The following is a 21,324-nucleotide window of genomic DNA, read 5'->3' on the forward strand; positions in this document are numbered from 1 at the left end:
GGGCTCCCAGACTTGAGTCACAATCTTTCTTTCGAGGTTAAGTTACGTAAAATGGTATTTGAGAATGAAAATAAAATTCTAAGCTTGTCACCATAAGCTTGTCACCATAATCATCACTTTCAAAAATTTTATACAAGCACTTCCTAGAAATTAACATTGTGTTCTAATTACAAACGTGTAGGTGACAAAAGATCCAATACAGTCGGACTGCACCTCTATAGGTTTTGGGAACTTATAGATTAGCAAAACCTATAGATCTGCATGACTTGAAGAAATTGCTTGTTTTACTTTTTTTCTTGAGAAAGGTTTGTGAAGTAAAAGGACATTCTTTACGCAAAAACAGAAACAAGAGTTTCGTCAGCAGGCTTGTATGAGTATGCCACTAATCAATGAGTAGTTGATAAGACAATATTAATATCTCATTCAATGCTAGATGTAGTTGTAGCTTCAATAAAACTTACTAGTGAAATATCAAGAACATCGGTTTTGCAGTGAAGTTGCAGCATCAATCATACATTTGTACTAGAATAGTCCACTAACGAAAATCTACGCATTAAGCATAACTATTGGTATTTATAGTTTCAAAGATATGAGATTAAAAAATAAAGATTTTAAGAATGACCTGTTAGTTTGCCAGATACAGTGTTCCATTGCATCATTTATTACCAAGTTTCTTCGAGCTTTTTCCTAAACCATAATTGTCATTGCACCAGACAAGCTTAGTTTGGCTCCCGTTGCCATCAGTTGCAAAAGATAAAGTCTGAAATTGATTTCAGAGAAAAAGTTTAAAAGAATGTAGAGCTGTATAAGACGTGATATCAGAAATAAGCGCATACAAACCTGTCTTGATCTTTTATCAATAGGCGTCCATGAAGAAAGTTCACTACTTGGAGCTGATAATACATTCTTGGACGAATTTGATGATTGCAATGATTGTTTCTGCCTCTTTTGATCCGGTTTCTTCAGAGTGCTGCCCCCTTGGTACTTGAAAAATTCAAGAATGGAGGAGCTTCTTTTGACAGTTTTTTTTACATTACTCAAATTCTCAGGAAAAGGTGAAGAGGAGCAACGTGGAACAAAATTCCGACGATTTTTACTTTTTTCCCTAATTCGGTTAAGAAATTCCATAGTCCAAGGTGAACTTTCTTGAAGATTTTTTGAACGGAGGGCATTGGACAATGGGGTTACATCAGAATGTGATGTACCTTTCTGTGCGAGTGAAAATAATAATTTTGAATCTTTTACAGGAGTTTGTACTAAACGATCATCTGAGTGGTGATCCTTGTACTGAAGAGGCATAATAATGGGTTCAAAACTAGGATCAGGAAAATGACTGTCCAATCCTGGCAAACTCCGCCCATGCAAATTGATAGAACTCCAAAAATCTGAACTTGAGTTGTTCCCAACATCGCCTGCACAGAATGGGTCATCACTTTGTCCATAAGACAATCGTCTTTGAATTTTGAACTTTCTTGATGAATCTTTTTCATTATCATGCATCGAAGGCAAGAAATTCAAAGGAGCCATAGTTGGAAAGTGATCTTTTAATATAGCGTTATCAGCCAGGTTAACTACTTCATCAATAAGCTCCTCAGGCTGATTCTCAGATGTATTCATATTATGGTAGCTCTGTACTTTTTTTTTATTTCGGTCTAGTCCTTGATTTTGAACAAATGATGAGCAACGCCCTCTAATCTCATCGGAGATTTCAGGAGCAGTAGAGATCCAAGAATCACGTGGCTTACACACCCTGGTAGGATCCATTGATATAGTTGCATCAAAAGGCTCTAAATTATGGTTTTGATTAAACAAATTATTTACAGATGAAGATAACCCTTTGAGATCACCAAGGATTTCGGGATCTTCAAACATTTGAGAACAAAACGACTTGGATGCTGCTGCTAAAGTTTCTGGAGTGTCTGCAGTAAACGGTTTCAGCCTATAGGAACTCAAAAACTCCATATTTTCATTAATGTATTGTGTACCACCAGTAAAGTTTCTCCTCTTTCTATCAGAATTACCATTAAAGTGACAAATTTCTGAATCAGGACCAGAAGATACCGAAGAGGAGCAGTCTGTCATCACTGATTTTGAATCCTCCCGCTCACCATATTTGCACAGAGCACTAAATAGATAGACACTTTCATCAGGAATACAATATTTTCTAATTGCTTGGAGCCTGCGCTCATGTGGCCACTCTAGAAAGTCAGCAAGAATGCTTTCTGAAGAAAGTATCCCATGAGCTGTCAAAGGATTAATTGAAGGGAAACTCGTAAGAAATGACTCTGCAAGAGTTTCTGATTCAGACATCTTGGGGTATAGGCGCCTAGTCGTGAACTTAGAAACATTTTGAATGCAGCCCAGGATAATTTCATCTGTCAACTCAGATGAATAGGAACAGAAGAGCTGAAAATCAATTTCCAAACTTGCTGCTGCAGCATACAGTCCATCTGATGATTCCATTACAATGGAAAGGAAATTGATTTCTCCCTCAAAGACCTGAAAAAAATCTACTATTTGTAAGAAAAGAGAATAACCAATATCAGGGATTATGCACCCATTGCTGGTTAGAATGTACCGAAAACAAACATCAGTTTTCAGTCTACCGATTAATTCCTACACAATCATGGAAAAATTTCCATGCCCATGCTAGCAAATGCAGGAATTGTAAGGACTACTAAAAACGAATGTAAGATTCAACAAACAATGGTAAACTCATGCATAATTTGTAATCAGTTGACTAAATTTTCTTTTCCGTATATGCACAAATTTGGTCATCACTTTTCACAATTGCAATATTAGAAATGAGTGAATGAGCCCAGTGCTTAAAGAAAATAAAGAACAGTATACTAGCCTGTTTGCAAACTCCAGGAAATTAAGGACTCTTAGCGTCCACGAACAAACCAAGAACCAGGGGATGTGTTTTTGGGGACGGACAAAGTTCACAGAAGCAGTTTTTATATCTAAAGTATTGCTCCAGTCAAATTCCCTGGATTCTGATTAAATGACTCTAACTAAGACTTGAAGAAAAGCTGTTGAGTTGACTAGCTTTGTTCGACCTCCTGTTCAATTTAGCAACCCTTTCTTTTTCTGGCACTTTCCTAAACTTGATAAATCTAGAATCCTCAAGTAGAACACAAAGGTATGCTCAAGTAGTTCAATAGAATTGTGATACTGACGTCAAATGCATAGGAAGAGAGTCGATAGGGAAAGAAAAGAAGGTAATGGGAGGTAGTCTCTTATAAGTAATAAGGATAAGTAGGCAGTCTTCACAGGGTAGAAAAATTACCAGAACGCAACCCTGAAAAGCTAAACTTAGAGATGTCAAAAGATCTGTTGCAATATTCTCTATGCATAAATTCAAGCACAAAGAAGCTTCATTTGATGTACTGGCTTTCTTGATAATATTTGTGCAGTCATACCACATTAAGCAAATCCCAGAAGTAATTATTAGATCCACAGGCAAACTCATGTCACGTTCCACGACCTGGACACCTTCTTTCTCCAATGCAAGAATTCTTTGATACGAACTTCTCCTACATACAATCATTTCCTTTTCAAATTTCTGAGTGTTAACAATAGTAATTGCTTCAGGAAATGACATGAGGTCGATATGTTGAGGTTTCTCTAAGACTGATCCTGCTGGCACTCGTAGAGGCACTCTGCAATCATCCGCTTCAATTGTTGCCTCTGGAGATGCCAATGTGTGTTTTTCCTCAACAGGTAAAAAGTTCAACAATTTCTTTAACAACCTGGCTTGATTCTCCACCAAAGACTTCTCTTCCTGAGAACAGATAGAACTAATCAATGTAAAGTTATGGGTAGATAAGTCAAAATATTTTTGTCAACTCAATAGAAAGCATGTAATCCTATAATAATCATCGACATTACTTACTAGCAATACATTTTATTGTCCAAAAACTTGCACGATAAACAAACTTACGATTGTCAGTTCATTATGTTGAGGCAGATCAACACCTTCACAAAATGCTTTAGAATTTCCACAATTGTCCAGCTCTAACATTACAAAATGTAGATGAGGCATGTCAATTAAATTTGAAAAATAAGTGGAGATCTGAGAAGAGCCATCGGGACCTCCATATTCCAAGATAATGCGAAATTTGTTGAATGGAAAACTCCCAGATACGTACCTTAAAATTGCGAAAGAACAAATACTTTTAGCCCTTCAAAACATATTATTGTATTATAATGTGCCACAATAATAACTCGGAATTCAACGCAATATAAAAGCAAAAAGTTCGATGATATGATAATCTGGAAGTTGCAGTACCAGGAGTATTGCATTTTAAATCCATATGTTTCAATTTCAATATTGTTTTTACTGATACAAGAAGCATGGAACATGTCACCGGTCAGAATTGTCAAAATAGTAAATTTACCTCAACACTTGAACTTCAATTTCTAGAGCATTGGCCAGTTGCTTTTTAATACTAATAGGAAAAACTACGAACACAAAATTAAAAAGAAAAAAAAATTAAGACAGCTATAACACTAAGTTTAAGGAGAAAGTATAAAAATAAAAAGTACTGAAATAAGCATGTGCAAGTCACATTGGTTAGATGACGATCAACGAGGAAGGTATTCTTTTCATAAATTAAAAACCAAGGTATAAAATTAGATACACATCAAATAACAAATTAAATACTAGGACTAGAGAAAATGGTTTATCTGCTGCTGCATATAACCTGCATTGGAGCCGACCAACTGATAATGAAGGAGTGAATGTTCAATTATCAATGCCAACATCACTCAAAACTCCTCATTGTTTATCATACCAGTTCTGTTAAACACATAAAACATGTACCTACAAGTAGCTTGTGAAATGTTTACTTAAAAAAGCTCGGACTTACTCTTGGGATACCAACAAACAAGTGGAAACAAGGCCATCCACCGTAATGGTTGCATTAGACACTTGATCATTAGTAGGACTCCCGTAATTTAGCTCTTCAAAAGACAATCCCAAGGATCTGAGCAATTTTTTCAATGACCACCAGAAAATTTGGTTTGCTACAATCAGAACTTTGAGAGTACTAGTCGAAGTCTTTGAGCATAAGATATCCTGGATAGTAGTAAGTGCCGGATGTGATGAGGTAATTTCTCTGTCAACCGAATTTCCTGCCTCCTCAATCAAGGACGCCAAGAAACCCAACCTCGATTGTAAACACTCCAGGCTCTGACATAACTTCTTTAGATATAGATGAGCTGGGTAGATACCGTAGAAACACAAATACCAACCTATCTGTTTAATGGCATATAACATGGCTAATGTCATTATTTTTTCTTCCCAGTAGGTACTTGATCCTCGCAAGTATATTTTTTCAATACAGTCTATCAACTTCTGTTTCGGAAGACTGAGCATTAAAGAATAATCATCAGCTACATATGGAAGATATGTCTTCCTCAGCCCTGTCTCATTTTGCAAGATAGCTAGATAAGTTTTCTCAGAGTTGTTGATGAGATGTAAAATGTTATCAGACAGAAAAACTTGATGTACTTCCACATTCAATTGTTTCGAACTACCATCGGTACTGGAGATAAGAGGCTTGTTAGTCAATTTTCCATCACATGGAACCCTGGGGAGCATCGTATTGGTGTTTGTTGTACTAAATACAGATTCACTCTTTCCCATACCAACAGGCTTCTGAAAATTCAAGAAAAAGTCGGGATCACTGGACTCTGATTTTGATTTCCATGACGATGAAGTCTTTGCAGTATTTCCAACAGCTGCAATATCTTGCCTTTGACATCTGTCGTTCAATAATTTGCTTGAATCAACAATAAAAGTTTGACTAGGAAGCATGGAAATACCATTAGGAAAAGACTCCTTCAATTCACCCTTGTCTTCTGTTGTTTCTCTGACTAAGTCTTCGTCTGAGAAAACATATATATAAAATGTACTATCATTTTCAAAAGGTTCCTGATCAAATTCCATGGGTTTCAGATTAATTTCTTCCAACATATTATGATACGACAAATAAATTCCAGAGCTGCAGCTATTTTCCTCCAATAGATACCAATCCAAATATATGTCATCAGATGCAGATAATGATTGTACATTGAGGTTTGCTAAAGCATCCTCTATGAAGGCAAGCAGGGGTCTTTCAGATCCCTGACTAGATAAGATAGGTACAGGTAATGACTTAAATGTGTCATCTACAAGAGCAAGTTCATGACAAACAATCAATTCATTGAAATTCTTGAAATCCGTGCTTTCAATGGATATACAGTCACTGATTTCTGACAAGAATGATAGTTCCAAATCAAAGAAGACTCCAAAAGGTTGATCCATGGATACGTCCAGCAGCTGGAATTCCTCAAAACTAGCAGGTCCTATAGGAAAATCGAAAGTTGATTTTGTTTGAATTGCAGAGCTTCCTGGAATTTCCAAAGTTTCTATCAAGCTCATTGGCTCTGATCCTCCAAAAATATCAGAGGATACGATCTCAGAAACTTCACATGGGTCCAAAATATGATCTGAAAGAAACTCCTCAATGTCACACTTCATGGAGCACAAATATTCTTCATTGCTGACAAGTAAACTAACATCTTGTATCCGGTCAGGTTCAGTATTATCAAGAATAAAAAAAATTTCATCCTGCAAGGATAATAATGCCAAAGTTTCAAGAACTATCTCGTCTACTTCTAAGAAGGGAAAGGTCGATTGATCCAATAGCCTCCTGTCCTGAGAAAAATCGTCTTCAAACAAGCAAGATCTTTGGTCCAAGAGATATTCTGAGATAATGCATTCAACAGCATAAACTGATTCTTTGACCTCGGAAGGGTATTTAAGAAGCCCTAGATTCAGTGTCTCCTGCAAGAAATACTAGATCGTCATCATTTTACCTATAACTAGAAACCTTGAAAAAAAAAAGACAACACAAAATAAACAAATAAAGTTCTCAAGAAGAAACAAAACTTGGAAAATGATAAAATTCATCCATGTGAAAGAAATAGTAGTGACAAACTTGAATAGAAAAAGTTAGTTATAAGAAGCCTAACGACAGTTAAGTTTACAGTATCATCACCAGCAATCAGCATTGGAAAAAATATGTACGCTCATGAAAGGATTTCCAGGATAATTGAAGAAAATGACCACAGAAAAATGAATGCGGAATATAAAATGCTGACTAAAGGACATAATACGATTTTGAAAGGAAAAACTATCATTTTTATTATTCTGCAATAAACAGAATGCTTCAAACGTATATTTTCCCAATATCCCAAAAATAGTTAATCCATTACGCAGATTGAGTTAGGAAACTGAAATTAGAGTGAGTGCTCATACTTTTTATGTGACTTTCAATGTACCTCGAATAATGTTTATAATAGATAGCTTAATGAATTAATCATTCTTTCTAAATCAGTACACTTCGAGTTTTCAATCCTCTAAAATCTCAAACAGAAATGAGAGAAAAATCATTATCTTCCTCCAAGCCAAATCCTCAGTTCAGATAAGGTGCAAAGACTTGCAGAACATTTTACATCTATCTAATTATTATGACTTTATTGTCTTCTTTATTCTATGACAATGTTTTTCAAACTGGATTTCCTAACTTCTGATTCCACTGTCTATCAATTACAATCAATTTATCTTCGTCCTTGTTCTAATAATCCCACCTAAACCAGCTTCTGTAACTGCTTACTCCACAATTATAGTATTTTGATCATTTTCCTTGTACTAAAACAATGTCTTCTAAACCAGATTTCAACATTGCTAATTCCATTGTCCATCAGAATCCTAAGATATGCCAAAAAGATGGTAGTCTTGATATTCCCGTTATGTCTATGAATATTAAGATGAAATAAACTCTTGCTCTTCACATTAATTATGAAAATTGTTTACAAGGATATTCCACTTACAAGATCAAACTCAGCCTCTGACAATACTGTAAGGACTTGTGCCTCCTCCTTCTCAAACAATAAGGCATTTTCCTGCAGTTATCCGCAAAATGATAAATACTACGTAACTAAGTATCATTCAAGTAGAAAAAACACAAATCTTCACTTCCACTAGGCGTACACCCTACCAAGTATGCATCAAGCTGAGGTGTTTCAAATTGGATCACATCATATGCAAGGTTTCTATTCTTTGCATCAGCCCCAGTATCCTTCTGCCATACATATTTTATATATTCAAATTCTCGTTATACCATTACAAAGGCAACAAAGTAACTTAGCTCAAGATAGCCAGAACACTTTTACGAATTCAATCTCTGAAGTTTCGGAACCAAAATTCTTCCAGTCCCCCTCCATATTTTCTTCGTAAGTACCCTTGGCTTCTTCCTGCAATCCATAAAGATGAATCAGATTTAGGAAAGAGAAAACGCTGGCAAAGTTATGGAAGCAGAACCAAGAAAGTACAAAAGAAAAATATCTAAAACTTCAAGAAGAAAATTTGAAAAGCATAATCACGATTCTTCTATTTGGGCAAGCACACAAATGAAATGGTAAAAAAGAAATGGTTTAAAAGATAATACGTCAATATTCATTCTAACTAGTTCTTCTATTGCAGGTTGCAAAATTAATCATTCAGGTTATCTTTTTAGTTAGGATGAGCGTTCTGCAAAATTACTCTATTTAGCTTAATCTATTTATACTTGACTATTGAATCATTACCTGCATTTTCCTTCAATGGAGAAACATTTATATGCCCAAACAAGGCATAAATTACGGGAACTTCCAAGATCATACCTTCGAGGATAAAGAAACTACACTGAAGAGTTCCCCTAATCTGAGTAGCCAGTATAGATAAATAAATATGAGAACCTCCTCAATGGCTGTTATTTCTAATTAAACAAATCCTATACTAATTCTATAGTTTGTCTCAAGGGCTCATTAATTACAATTCTAATCAATCTTAATAATATCTTTTTTAAAAAATTGTATGAGTAGTGGCCGTGTTTTCAGTTGTAACATTGTAATTTTGTAGATTTTCCAAAGATGAGGCACATAAATAGCATTGCTGAGAAATCTACAATAATACAAAGTATATCATTATTACTGAAAAAGAAGACAAAAAAATGTCAAAAACCATGATAACGATTAATATATTTTCATCTTTGTATATGATTGTCTTGATATTTGTTAAATAAAGAAAAAATAGAGTCAAAATGTGGTTTAAGAAGTCACTATCACTACAAGAGCATTGCTATTTAGTCCCAGTTCAACTAGCTAGAATATTGATAGGTTAGGTTGGTTAACATAGAGAAGCTGCAGCCAGCAGAAATTTGAATTATAACTTCCTTGTCAGCATGAATGCTATTGTGCATGCAAATCAACTTCAAAAACTACAGGTGGAAGGAAGAAGTCATTCTCCTAGACGCCAAGTTTCATCGCTGCTCTATACATTTTAAGAAACAGTCATACGCTGTTGTGATTCCCTATTATGAGAAATCGTTTATGGCAATTTATTATTATTGTTGTTGTTGTTGTTGTATTTTATAGATTATAATTCACTTTGAATGCATAACAGAAATATATATACATAACATAATCGGTTCATCCAAAAACTCTCGAATTGGATTCACATGAAAAGCCTGAAGAAATGTATTTAGAAACCTCCAGATGACAATTTTTTGCCTCAAAATGATTTGATTCTTCAGTTCGATCACCGCTCTGGCTACGCGTAAAAGTAATTATGTAATTAACTAAAGCAGAAATTAGGACGTTCGAAGAGTATATCATCTATTATAACCTTGAAAATCGCAGTAATTGAGCTAAAGAGTGCTCCTCGACTTAATCAAGCGCGTTATTAAACATAAACTTGAAACAGTCCTACGAGCAGAAGATTTTCTAAGCCGCAAACAGTAAAACAGCATTGACTGGAAATCTGAAACAAAATGGAATTGCATTGCACTGATTGAGCAAAATAAGTTTTACCTCCAGAAATCGAGTTTGAACAGATTCGGAAGAGAAAATCCCTTGGAGTCTCGAAGACGGATCAGAAGCATGGTGAACATCGTCGTGGATTGTGCGAGGAAGAACGTGGTCAAAGAACTTGGCGAGAGCAGAAGAATGGATAGATAAGTTATGGATTGGGAGAGAGAATTGAGGGAGAAAATGGAAGTGAAGGAGGTCGGAGAGGGTAGAAAATGGGATGGAAATGAGGTGAGGGACAGGGAGAGAGTGGAAGGAATGGGTTTCGGAAGCAAAGTAATCAATGTGGAGAAATCGAGTTCGCATTTTCAGGGAGTGAGAAGGGGACAACGGTCACAGAGAGACGATAAACTAAAACTGAATTTGGCGCTTCAAATAGTGGTCTTATATATACCCCAATTTTAAATCGAAAAAGGAAAGAAATATATATATATATATATATATATATATATATATTTTGTGTGGTAAGTGAAACTTGAATTTGTGGATTGAAATGAAGGTTGGGAGTGTGTGCAAACAAGGACAATTCAAAGAGGTAGGAGCTTGTAATTCATGTAATTTGACGACGTGCAAGGGTGATCGTGATATTGCGCGCCTTAAGTAAAAACGTTACTTGAGAGACATGCACCAGAAGGGTTATTTTCACCATTACTTGATTTTAGCTTATTCTTCCTCTGCTTCAACAAGCTAAGAGTCCAACTTCTTACTCAACAATCTTTACCTTGAGTTGGATATCCTTATCAAAACTGAAAGATTATGTGGAAGAAAATCATTATGTTTTTAAACATGATTGCAACAACATCTCATTCTTTAAATTTGATCTTAAGGTATCTCATCAGTCTGTGGATTAAGATATTACAATCTGTGTAGATCTTTCCCTTAATCATTCCCTTAATCGAGTTTTAAGTGTTTCTTTCAACATATTGAAGTTTGATCTTCTTGTTTGAGTTGAAATACTTCTCTTTCCCAGAGAAAACAACAATTAATTCTAAGCAATTTGAATCATTAAATTGCTTCATAAGGATACAAATCGTCTCCAATTTTCTACACACCCAGGATGGCAAAGATAGTAACTCAAGATTATATTCCACGGAAAAAGAAGAGATAAAATATTGAACCACCAAATCTTTTGTTAAGAAATAATATTAAATCAGGAAGATTTCCACAAATATATTAAGAGATAGGCCACAAGAATGAGAAAAGGATGAGGACGAGTCATTGTGCTATAATTTGCATGGTTTTCTTGATTGGTGAGGTGATATTGATCATCATCAAAGTTGAGGATATTCCAGTTGTAGCAGTGTTGTGGTTGAAAAGATTAGGGGCCATGGAGCATTTTGTAGCAGTCAAAAGCAAAAATTGGTGTGAGGGGTCAATTGCACACTCTAGATTGGAATTGCAATTGCAATAGTTGAGTAATATATGATTCCGAGATGACTCGCTTGATTGGATTGGTTGAGACTTAACTGCATGCAATAGTTAGAGAAAGGCAATTAGAGTTAATTATACTTAATTAAGTTGTCAATCTTGTATATATAAAATAAATAAATAATAGAAGAATATGGAAGGGAATATGTATTATAGAGAAAGCTAAGGTAGTCGGCGGGGCATTGAGAGTGTAATATAGCAATCCATTACGTAAAGAAAACTCATTCCCAGAGGCCACAACACTGATGATATGCCACGTTGTCTTATACGTGTGCATTATCTTAATACTTCTCCTACTTCCTGTCTTCCCCTTACACGCCCACATGTATCCATATATGCAATAACCCCCCCTCATTCTCCTATATATTTTTGTCATCTCATACACCCTATTATATCTTATACCCTAATTAACATCCCCAATTTCATCCATTTCCTTTCATTATCATGGACTCACAAATCCCCCCTCATCACCATCACCATCACCACCATCCCCTTGGACTTCACCAAAGTATGACTTTCTCTGTTTCCTAACTTTTTCTTTTTTATTTTAAATAACTTAAGTTCATCATTTTATTTTAATTTCTTTTATGTCAAATTACATATTTGATCCATTTAAATTTGTATTTAGTTTAAATTTTAATTATAAATTTACACTATATCTAGACCTATTCAAATTCTATAATTAAATTGTAGGGTGAAGTTTACTTTTCTTTAGGAATTGTGAAAGTTAACACTACTACTTGATCATGGGGCAAACATTCCTGACTAGGTTCCACACATATCAATTACGAATGTTTATATTTCATTAGATTAATAAAGAAAATTATATACAAATTAAAAAGATTTAGCATTGGTAGGTCATGTGGAGGGAAAAGAAGAACTACAAGAAGGGGACCAGGAGCATCATGAGAAGAAGTCAGTGTTGAAGAAAGTGAAGGCGAAAGCTAAGAAGATTAAAGACACTATTACGAAGCACGGCCATGGCCATGATCATCATGACGAAGAAGACGTCAGTGATGACGAGGAGGATGAAGTTGTAGAAGATCCTGAAATCCAGGGTGCACCATGTATATAACATCTTCCTTTTCTTTCATAATTATAAATTGATGTAGGTGTTGTCAATTTGAAGAAGAGAATGTTAACTAAAGTACATTTTGACAGTATATGAAGGTGCTGCAATGAGGAGTGCCGTGGCTGGGAAAGGGCAGCATCAAGATGTCGGAATTGGAACTGGAACGACGAGAATGATGCACAATGAGCCGCCTCCAGCTCGAAGGGAAATCACAAGTCGTCCCTCTGCTGTTGACACTGGTTTTACTTCCATCCATAATACCACAGCAAATTATAAAGTAGACGACTCCAATGTTGCCCCGAACACCACCATGTCTCTATCTCCATGGAAATTGGAGGATGATCCTCACGCGCCTAAGGACCCTCATGCTCCTCATATCTCCGAGGTCAAAGTTCACGATCCCTCTAACAGAGGTAATTAGATCCATACGTAAGACTTTTTTCATCATCATATTTTATTTTAGAGCTCAATTCGAGGCTCATGGTACGTGTGTTATTTTGTTTAGAGCTTTGAATCTCATTCCATGATATCCAACTTTCTCGCTTTTTATTTGGGTACACATTTTATTATGCTTATCAAAATAAGCTGGCTTGCAAATTTTGTCCTATTTTTAGTTTCCACTGAACTTACTTCTAGTGAGTCCTTTACGTCTTCAAAGCCCACTACAGAGTAAAGAGTCAACCAATCGAAGTTAGTAAAAAAACTAATCTAAAACTCATGACTATAAGGTGATCTTTTGTTTTCGTTTTTTGGGTTTTTTTTTTTTTATCTCATGAACATGTCTGCAACGTACAGGGAGCGAAGAGGCAGCAGGGAGATCTCAAGTCTTCGATTCATTTGCAAGAATGAAAGTTGACGACAAAGAACCGAACCGCACCGGTTCACCACGTGGATTAGTCCAAGAACAAGGAGGAGAAGACCAGACCAACTACGCCCAAAAAATCTCAGCCGTGGGTTCAGCAGTGAGTGGAAAAGCAGTAGCAGCGAAGGATTTTGTGGCATCAAAGCTAGGGTATGGAGAAACAACTGAGGAAACCACCACCAACAAGTCATCTTCGTCTTCACCGTTAGAGTACGGCAAAAAGATAGCATTAACAGTGACAGAGAAGTTAAAGCCAGGGGAAGAAGACAGAGCATTGTCAGAAGTAATTTCAGAGGCTTGGACTAGAAGGAAGGATGAGGTAGTTAAAGTTGGAGAAAGTGCTTTTGGACGGCCACCCTCTAAAGGGGAGGTGACGGAGTCGGAGGAGTTGACACGGCGGCTTGGGAAAGAGGATAAGGAAGCGACAGAGAAATCCTCTGTTGCGAGGGCTGCAGCAGCGACAGGGAGGAGTGTGGTGGGTATGGTGAAAGATACGGTGGGGTCGTGGCTGGGAAATGCTGGAGAGCAATCGGTGCCATCGCAACAATCACTTGGTACTTCACAAGGTAACTTAACTAGTGTCTAGTTGAGGGTTTTGTGATTGTTTGGTTTTATCTGTTAATTTTATATTTTTGTGGGAATAATTTGAAAAGGTGTCGAGGGTTTTGTGGATTCTTCTTCATCACGGCGGCAGGCGGAGCATGGTGGTAAGGGGGCGGAGGTGCGGAGACTTCAGGGTTCGGCGAATTAAAGCAGTTAGCACACAGATTTCAGCTTCTTTTTTTTTTTTTTTTTCATTTCTTTTAATGTGATTTTGGTACTCTTTGTTTTGAGCGTGCTTTTTTGTGTGGTAACTTTTGATATGCCTTGGGTACTTGCAATGTAATAAAGAGGTAAAAATAAGAAGTTAAAAAATGATATCAAATGGTAAGAGTGAAAATAGATGGTTGGTTATGGTTGAATGTTTGATAAGTTATATGACGATGAGGGCATCTTAGATGACTGCAACTGTAATTGTGTGCTTAAAGTGATCCATTCTCAAGTGAAATGGCTTTGCTCAAGTATGGTTGGGCTTCTGCATTATTATTGGATGCGTGTCCATTCACTAGAGGGAGAAGCTCGCTTCAACTACATCAATTTTAGTGGCAAGCCTAAATTAGTTCTAGTTGAAGGGAGATTTTGGTTTACATATCATATTCATCTAGTTTGATCATATTCATCTAGTCTAAACCAGCTAGTTGAATTAGGAGAATTTGGATCTTGGTTTTACATAACTTACTCAACGGAACTGCTATGTGAATTTATTTATGACATCTAAAGGTGCAAGTTGTCATGTATATCTGAATTGTCATAGGTATTACTCAACACTTATTAGGTATTACTAAACACTTGTTAGGTTCTGACAGAAAAGTAATACCAAATCGAATAAATCCAATTCCATATATTGATTAGTCTGTGTTGGTCAATTGCTAGTGTCGGTACGTATGGAACACTAGAACAAAAACAGTGCTATAGCTTGTTACAGGGTTATTTCCATCCAATTCACAATACTGTAAAAAGAAATGTTAAAAAAAAGTAGGAAAATTCAGATTTCAAAGCTCAAAACCTATCATCTTGTCTCAATTTTCTTTCCTCGTTTTATTATTGTTCTTTACAGATATAAGAGACACCAAAGTCATTTGCAAGACGCAGCTAATATTGACCGGAAGGGACCAAAAGTGGTGTATATATATTATATATATATAAAGTAATGTGAGAAAAAGACGGAAGAGCAGATTAGACTCCAACACCAAATATTGGGTTGAAAGAGTTGCGTATGAAAACATTATATTCCAAATCACAAATCATTAGCGAATTGAGAGCATTCATTTAAAACAAATGCTAATTAATAATCATACACAGACCATATTTGGCCTCTAAGCAAAAAAAATTTGGCATCTTCCTCTCCGCTGCTTTCCATCAATAATTCTATATCATCTCTTTGCGTCAACAACACATACTTCACACCACCAAAATTACATCCCTTCTCAAATAAACAAAACAAACCAAATCCTATACCACCCACCTTTTTTCTCTTCTTAACTTCTTCTTTTCTTTTTTTGAGATCGTTTATTCCCTAATATTATGCCCATGAAAACATATATTGTTACCATCGGATCTTTTCAAAAAAAACTATAATACAAAAAAAAGTCCCTAGGTAGATCATAATATTCAAATTAATTAATTAAAGACATGTATCTCAACTCCTTTTTTTCAATTGGGTAGTCAATGGTGGATTGTCTTTTCAAGTGATTAAAGAAGAAAAAGTGTCATTTCATGTTAAAGTAATCACTAAAAATGGTTTTCTTGAAGAAATTAGTTTGAAAAGAAAAAAAACTACTTTTTGAATAAAATTAGACTGAAAAGTAAACTATTTTGAATGATTACTTGTTGAATCTAAGTTGTATTTAGTTGATAATTTCTTGAAAATTATTTTCATGATGCAGGATAATTAAGGAATGGCCAAAAATAGATCACGTTACCTTTACTTCCCTATATAGTTGTTGCCACCACCGACCTTCAACGGCCACTACCCATCTCATCTGGTGCCAATAACCTCTGTCTCCCACTATCATCAATTACTATCACCGCTTCAACGATCATACTTCTAGTCACAATGTTACCATTACGAATTTAAAGTTATTGGTTCATTGAACTTTTATACACATATCTTGTATATAGTAACTTGATATTCATGTACGTCTTTTATAAGCATAGAGTAAATCAAATATTAAACTTGTTTATGGAAACAATCTTGAAATAAATTAACAAAACTTCCAAAGTGTAAAGATGTTTCAACATATTCTCCATATAGGGCAGCCAATAAACAGATTCCACGGGGTAGCCAGCCTGCTATGGTTAGACAAAAGGAGAGACATGTGGACTTGAAACGCGGTCCAGCATTGAAAACATGATTGATTCTTTTTTTCTTTAAAAGTAGAAGTAGCTTTTTTATTAAAGGACTATCATAATTCATAATTCATACATATGCTTCATATGAAATAGTAATAAGAAGAAGATGAAGAAGAAGAAGATAGAAAAATGTAATTAATGGATTATTTGTACAATGAAATTGAGGGATAGAAAGTAGAAAGGTAGGTTCTTGACTTTATATATATATGGTGTTTCTGATATTATGAAAATGATGAGTATTTAAATTAGAATATTCTCAAAATTGAAAGAAGGAATTGTAAGTTTTTTTTTTTTTTTTTTTTTTTAATAACATGAATAATTTTACTTTTTTTCCTCTTTCTTGGGCTCCTCTTTCTTGGGTTCCTCTTTCTTCTCATCTTTTTTCTCATCCTTCTTTTCCTCTTTCTTCTCTTCTTTCTTCTCTTCCTTCGCAGGTCCGACTGATATTATATCCACTTTACCTACTTTCTTCAATTTCTTCACAATCGCAACCGCGTCCATCGATCCTATCACCGTCAATTTCTGATCCTTCAGATCCGCCGCGATCGAATCAACACCTAATATCATCATTATCCAAACACAATTTCTAACCCACACTCTTCCTTTATCCTATAATAATAATAATCCAAAACAAAAAGCGAATCCATTTTCCACTATTAATTACCCACATCTATCACAAAATTAAATCAAATCTCCAACTAACCGTAGATGTCTGCTGCAGCTTCGATTGCTTTCTGCTTCGTCTTCTCGTCTGTCATCGTCATCACCTTCAGCACAACTTTCTGATACCGAATCCAAACACAAAATCAAATCCATTGGAGTCAGTGATTGACAGAGAACATGTAAAATCTGATTATGAGTAGTTAGAGAGAAATTAGAGAGAGAGAAAAAAGGGAAGAAGAAGAGACCTGAGCCATTTTAGTGAAAGGGGAAAAGAGAGATGAAAACTGAAATGTGAAAAATGAGAAGAGAGGAAGGGAAAAAGAGAAAAGGCTTTATGGAAATGGGAGAGGGGAAAGTCGCTATCTAACAGCGGGATTTCGAAGGGCTAAAAATCCAAAAAGGAGAGAGAAGAAGGGAAGGGATTATTACATTCGTTTTCAATAATGACGCATTCGCATGTCATCTGTTTAAAATCACCATTCCTAATTCTCTTTTTCTCTTTTTTAAATAAATTAATTTATATGAACAAAAGTCAAATTTTTATTAGTCCAAAATTCTTCACATCTATTTTGATTTTGACATCAACTTCGTCTAAAATTTTTCATTTCTAAAAAAAAAAAAAAAAAATTAAAGCCTAGTGGAAAGAGGTGGTGACAAATCTAGTCGATGACCACATACAATATTATATATATAAACTTCATTAATAACTCTTACCTAAATCCTCCAATCTAGACTCTAAAACATAATTGGAGAATTGGAGTTGATTCATTCTAGTTACTCAAGTTAAATTATTTCTCTAAAAAAAAATGAAACTAAATATACATAAGAAGAGAGAGGTGTTTTGGACTATCAACCTTCACTTAGAGATTTGATATAAGCTATATTTTATGTTTCTGTGTTCTGTCTAGTTGGTTTACTCGTCGTCTTAGGCATTGTCCTACAGATTATATTTTTAATTTGTGATACTTATTTTTATACAACTACTACATTTTGTGTGTGATATAAATTATTTTTGTATTTAATTCGTAAAGTTAAGTATGAAAACACTGTAAAAATTTAAACATATTAATTGATAAAACAAGGAACACAATTTAAAATTATTTGACAAATCAATAATTATGCTTTTCTTTTCTTTTTCTTGGTGTGTATGTGAAGGACACAATTGTGATTGAACAATTTGAATTGGCCGGTTTCAGTTGGTAATTTGATCATTTATTGCAAACCTTATAGTTAGCGCCATGGGTTTGGTTTTCATTTATCTTTTACCATTACAGCAAGTCACCCCCCAATTGAATAATAATAATAATATATAAAATGAAAAGTGAATAAAATTGGATTAGTTAAAAAGAAAATTAAGTTACATGAGAGAGAGAAAGATGATAAAAGTGGGAAGAAAAAATAAATGAAGTTTGACAGAGGAGAAGAGAGAAACATGGGTTTATAATCTAAAAATAATGTGGATTTCAATGGAAAATTTAAATTAGTAAAATAAATAGAAATAAGTAAGGGAAATATGTCAATTATATTAATATTTTGAGGTTTATAATGAAAATATAATTAGTTCACTAATTTGACTGTATTAATTTGAAATGTTGTAGTAGAGGGTGGTGGTTGATTAAATTGAAATAAAAGGGTGTGGTCAGTGGTGCATGCTGCATGGTGGGTTCATAATAATCGTTTTTGGCCCAACACTTTTTCAAAGCTTTTTCTTAAAAAAAAGATATATGATCAAGATTCCTCTGCCTCATTGGTTGGTGTTGCAAAACCTTCATCTTCATTTTCGTGGCTTCAACTTTTCTATAATTCACACCCACATCAAAATATTCCATCAATTAAATATGTTTGTTTTTATCAAATTAATTCCCCAAAATACCCAAATTCTCATCATTCATTGCCTTTTAAGTTTCCAATTAACTTTAAAACTAACTTTTATTTGTTGCCACATAATTTCAAAACTAATGATCACCTTTTTCTTTTCATCCTAATTTGAATTTAATGTTTAGTTCTTCTTAAAATTTCAAATATAGCATATTTAATTATCCTCTACAAGTTAAAATATGTTATTAATGAATTCTTAATTAGGACAACAAATAACAAAGAGTACTCCAATCATGTGAAAAGAAAAGTCCCATTAAACCAAGTAATTAAGAACACAAACAAACACAATGAATATAATCCTGGGCGAAGAATAGATACATAAATTAAACTTGGAATTTGAAAGTGAAGAGAAATAGAATAATAGTAAAGTAAGAAAGTGAAATAATAAATTACAAAAGAAGTAAAAGGAGATGATGGGAAAAGGAATTGGGGATGATGATGAGTAGTAGAGATGAGAGAGAGAAATCACATGATAGAACAAGCATGAGGATTGTCATCACTAAAAAGGGAAGCAATGGCATGGTCAGAGGAGAGAGCAAGAGAGTAAAGGGAAGGAGTTTGAAAGAAAGTGTGAAGCTGGGAAGAACAATTATTTGAATTAGAAATATTGAGATGATGATGATGATGATGATGATGTTTATTTGAGGAAGTAGTAGTAGTAGAATAGTTGGAATTGGAATTGGAATTGGAATTGTGGCCCCCGTAGGTGTCATAATAATGGTTGGCTATATAAGAAGGGTATTTATAGAAGGAAGTGTAATGAGATGAATATCCTGGAAATGGCCATCCTTCTGCTGCTTTTCCAGCTCTCTTTATTGCCTTCACCACTTTTCTCTCTTCCAATCCATACCCTCTTACTGTTATTTTTTGCATCTCTATTTCCACCTCCACTTCTTCAACTCCTACAAAATATATATTCCCTTCATTATTGTTAATAATAATAATCGAATTTTCTCTCTTCACCTCTCTCCATATATACACATGTATATATATCCACACTTGGTAGTGTGGTGTATGAAAGTTTATATTGCATATCTTTAAAAATGGTTTTCACTTTTTGGGGACAAATGAACTGTCACTTTTTAAATAGAGAATGAATAAAAAAGGACCACTGTCTCCCACCCCTTGCTCTGCCCAACCAACACAAGCTGCACCCCTCACACACTTTTTTCTTTTCTTCTTTCCTTTTTTTTTTTTTGCATTACAACAATTAGATATCATAGACATGAAATTTACTTTCTTAAGTTTCAAATTCAATATTAAACTAATTTTAGGTGATCAAAGGTAAGTTTATGAGTGATTTTTTAAACCTGATAAAAGTACACTTAATTTTTAAAATAACACTGGCTACTTCACCCATTGATTTTTCTATATACTTTTCTAGGTATGTTTACAGAATCCAAACCAGTTCTTTCAAAATTTGTTTAGTGTTTTTGAAATTAGACTAACAGCATGGTGTTTGTTTCTTAAAAGAAAACAGAGAGAGTAAAAAAGGAATAAAGCCTAATTTCTAAACTAAAAAATAAGAAGGATTTTCAAATGTGGCCTTACAAGTCAAACACAAAATTTAGATTTAAAAAAATGAATTTAGAAACAACAGATTTTAAAACAGGACATTTAATATTTATTACAATATTCTACATTTCATTAGATAAGAATCATAAAACAATACTTTTTTAATTATGTTCAAAAGAAAAAACTACAAACAAGAACCATTATATCAAAAAATGTTAATTACCTAAACATAGATTAAAACAAGAAACAAAAACGTTGTGTGTATACTCAAATGATGAATGATGTACCTTTAAGCTTGAAAAGAGCTTTCTTTAACTTCGAAGCGCACCCCTCACAGTCGAGATTTGGAACTCTAACCTCCACCATCTATATACAAATATATAGCAATACACAATGAGAGACATGCATTAAAGAAGAAGGAGAGAAAGATGTAATAGAGTGATTATGGTGTGCTAGTTGTTTAAGAGAGAAGAGCGAGAGAAACTTACAGACATTGTTGAATGCTTTTGTTTGAACAAAAAAAATATAAGAGAGAGTAAAAGAGAGAGTGTTGTTTAATTAGGCTATTAACTTTGTTGCATGCATAAATGGCAAAGGGAGGGGAGAGAGAAGAGTGTGTGTAGGAGAAAGGGGGGAGGCAGCTCTAGAGTTTATAGCCTTGCCATCACATCATCATCTTCAAATATTTCTTTTATTCCTTTATTTATTTTGAAAAGAACAACTTTTTGGTCTTTAGATCCACTGCATAGGGTTTTAAAGTTTTAACTTTTAGATTCGGTTTCAATTTAGTTCAAAAAAAAAAAAAGTTACAATTTTATGATTGAAAATTAAAATTGAGTGTAAATAAACTAAAAGGGTAAAAAGAAGAAGAAAAAGATGGGGGAAATGGAAATAAGAAGAAGAAGAGGAGCGTTGGATATAGAAAAGAGAGAATGGAAAGCAGAAAGGCACGCGTGGATAGGCGCTGTCCACTACGGGGCAGGTGCGGTGGGAACATTACCCCACGCTTTTCCCCGAAATTAGGAATCATTAAACACTATAATCATAATCAACACTT

The 21,324-nt window shown here is 34.5% G+C and overlaps 4 protein-coding genes across 5 annotated transcripts; 1 reads left to right on the forward strand and 3 right to left on the reverse strand.

The window, feature by feature from the left end:
• Positions 1–419: 419 nt before the first annotated feature.
• On the reverse strand, positions 420–10,282 carry LOC101214826 (protein SHORTAGE IN CHIASMATA 1). Its single transcript, XM_031883277.1, has 9 exons — positions 9,901–10,282; positions 8,218–8,304; positions 8,049–8,132; positions 7,882–7,953; positions 4,872–6,832; positions 3,944–4,151; positions 3,290–3,784; positions 841–2,499; positions 420–760 (listed from the first exon to the last, which is right to left on the reverse strand). Exons 1-9 carry the CDS (start codon positions 10,201–10,203, stop codon positions 656–658), a joined length of 4,974 nt encoding a protein of 1,657 aa, XP_031739137.1. The 5' UTR covers positions 10,204–10,282; the 3' UTR covers positions 420–655.
• A 1,431-nt stretch (positions 10,283–11,713) lies between these two features.
• Positions 11,714–14,340, forward strand: LOC101214579 (low-temperature-induced 65 kDa protein). 2 transcript variants are annotated; one of them, XM_011654589.2, is made up of 5 exons: positions 11,714–11,833; positions 12,183–12,392; positions 12,487–12,810; positions 13,193–13,825; positions 13,913–14,340. In XM_011654589.2, exons 1-5 carry the CDS (start codon positions 11,770–11,772, stop codon positions 14,008–14,010), a joined length of 1,329 nt encoding a protein of 442 aa, XP_011652891.1. In that variant the 5' UTR covers positions 11,714–11,769; the 3' UTR covers positions 14,011–14,340. The 2 variants fall into 2 exon arrangements, with proteins under 2 accessions (XP_011652891.1, XP_031739118.1); XM_031883258.1 differs by having other exon boundaries at positions 11,755–11,833; positions 12,174–12,392.
• A 2,153-nt stretch (positions 14,341–16,493) lies between these two features.
• Positions 16,494–17,278, reverse strand: LOC101208339 (heavy metal-associated isoprenylated plant protein 39). Its single transcript, XM_004148305.3, has 3 exons — positions 17,120–17,278; positions 16,915–16,993; positions 16,494–16,768 (listed from the first exon to the last, which is right to left on the reverse strand). Exons 1-3 carry the CDS (start codon positions 17,126–17,128, stop codon positions 16,533–16,535), a joined length of 324 nt encoding a protein of 107 aa, XP_004148353.1. The 5' UTR covers positions 17,129–17,278; the 3' UTR covers positions 16,494–16,532.
• A 1,708-nt stretch (positions 17,279–18,986) lies between these two features.
• LOC101208095 (heavy metal-associated isoprenylated plant protein 31) lies at positions 18,987–21,032 on the reverse strand. Its single transcript, XM_004148304.3, has 3 exons — positions 20,756–21,032; positions 20,555–20,633; positions 18,987–19,654 (listed from the first exon to the last, which is right to left on the reverse strand). Exons 1-3 carry the CDS (start codon positions 20,759–20,761, stop codon positions 19,218–19,220), a joined length of 522 nt encoding a protein of 173 aa, XP_004148352.2. The 5' UTR covers positions 20,762–21,032; the 3' UTR covers positions 18,987–19,217.
• Between the last annotated feature and the right edge of the window lie 292 nt (positions 21,033–21,324).

This window comes from Cucumis sativus, chromosome 3, assembly GCF_000004075.3.
Source record: "Cucumis sativus cultivar 9930 chromosome 3, Cucumber_9930_V3, whole genome shotgun sequence".
NCBI classification, from domain to species: Eukaryota; Viridiplantae; Streptophyta; class Magnoliopsida; order Cucurbitales; family Cucurbitaceae; genus Cucumis; species Cucumis sativus.

Excerpts from the sequence above, each read along its gene's own strand:
- LOC101214826 (XM_031883277.1), bottom strand. The coding sequence starts at position 10,203 with ATGCGAACTCGATTTCTCCACATTGATTACTTTGCTTCCGAAACCCAT. Across the intron at positions 8,133-8,217 it reads CAGAGATTGAATTCGTAAAA|AAGGATACTGGGGCTGATGC; the intron begins GTGTTCTGGCTA and ends TATGTATGGCAG. Across the intron at positions 761-840 it reads TTGATAAAAGATCAAGACAG|ACTTTATCTTTTGCAACTGA; the intron begins GTTTGTATGCGC and ends AATCAATTTCAG.
- LOC101214579 (XM_031883258.1), top strand. The coding sequence starts at position 11,770 with ATGGACTCACAAATCCCCCCTCATCACCATCACCATCACCACCATCCC. Across the intron at positions 12,393-12,486 it reads TGAAATCCAGGGTGCACCAT|TATATGAAGGTGCTGCAATG; the intron begins GTATATAACATC and ends ACATTTTGACAG. Across the intron at positions 12,811-13,192 it reads TCACGATCCCTCTAACAGAG|GGAGCGAAGAGGCAGCAGGG; the intron begins GTAATTAGATCC and ends TGCAACGTACAG.
- LOC101208339 (XM_004148305.3), bottom strand. Across the intron at positions 16,769-16,914 it reads AGCTGCAGCAGACATCTACG|GTGTTGATTCGATCGCGGCG; the intron begins GTTAGTTGGAGA and ends TGATGATATTAG.
- LOC101208095 (XM_004148304.3), bottom strand. Across the intron at positions 19,655-20,554 it reads AGCTCTTTTCAAGCTTAAAG|GAGTTGAAGAAGTGGAGGTG; the intron begins GTACATCATTCA and ends TATATTTTGTAG.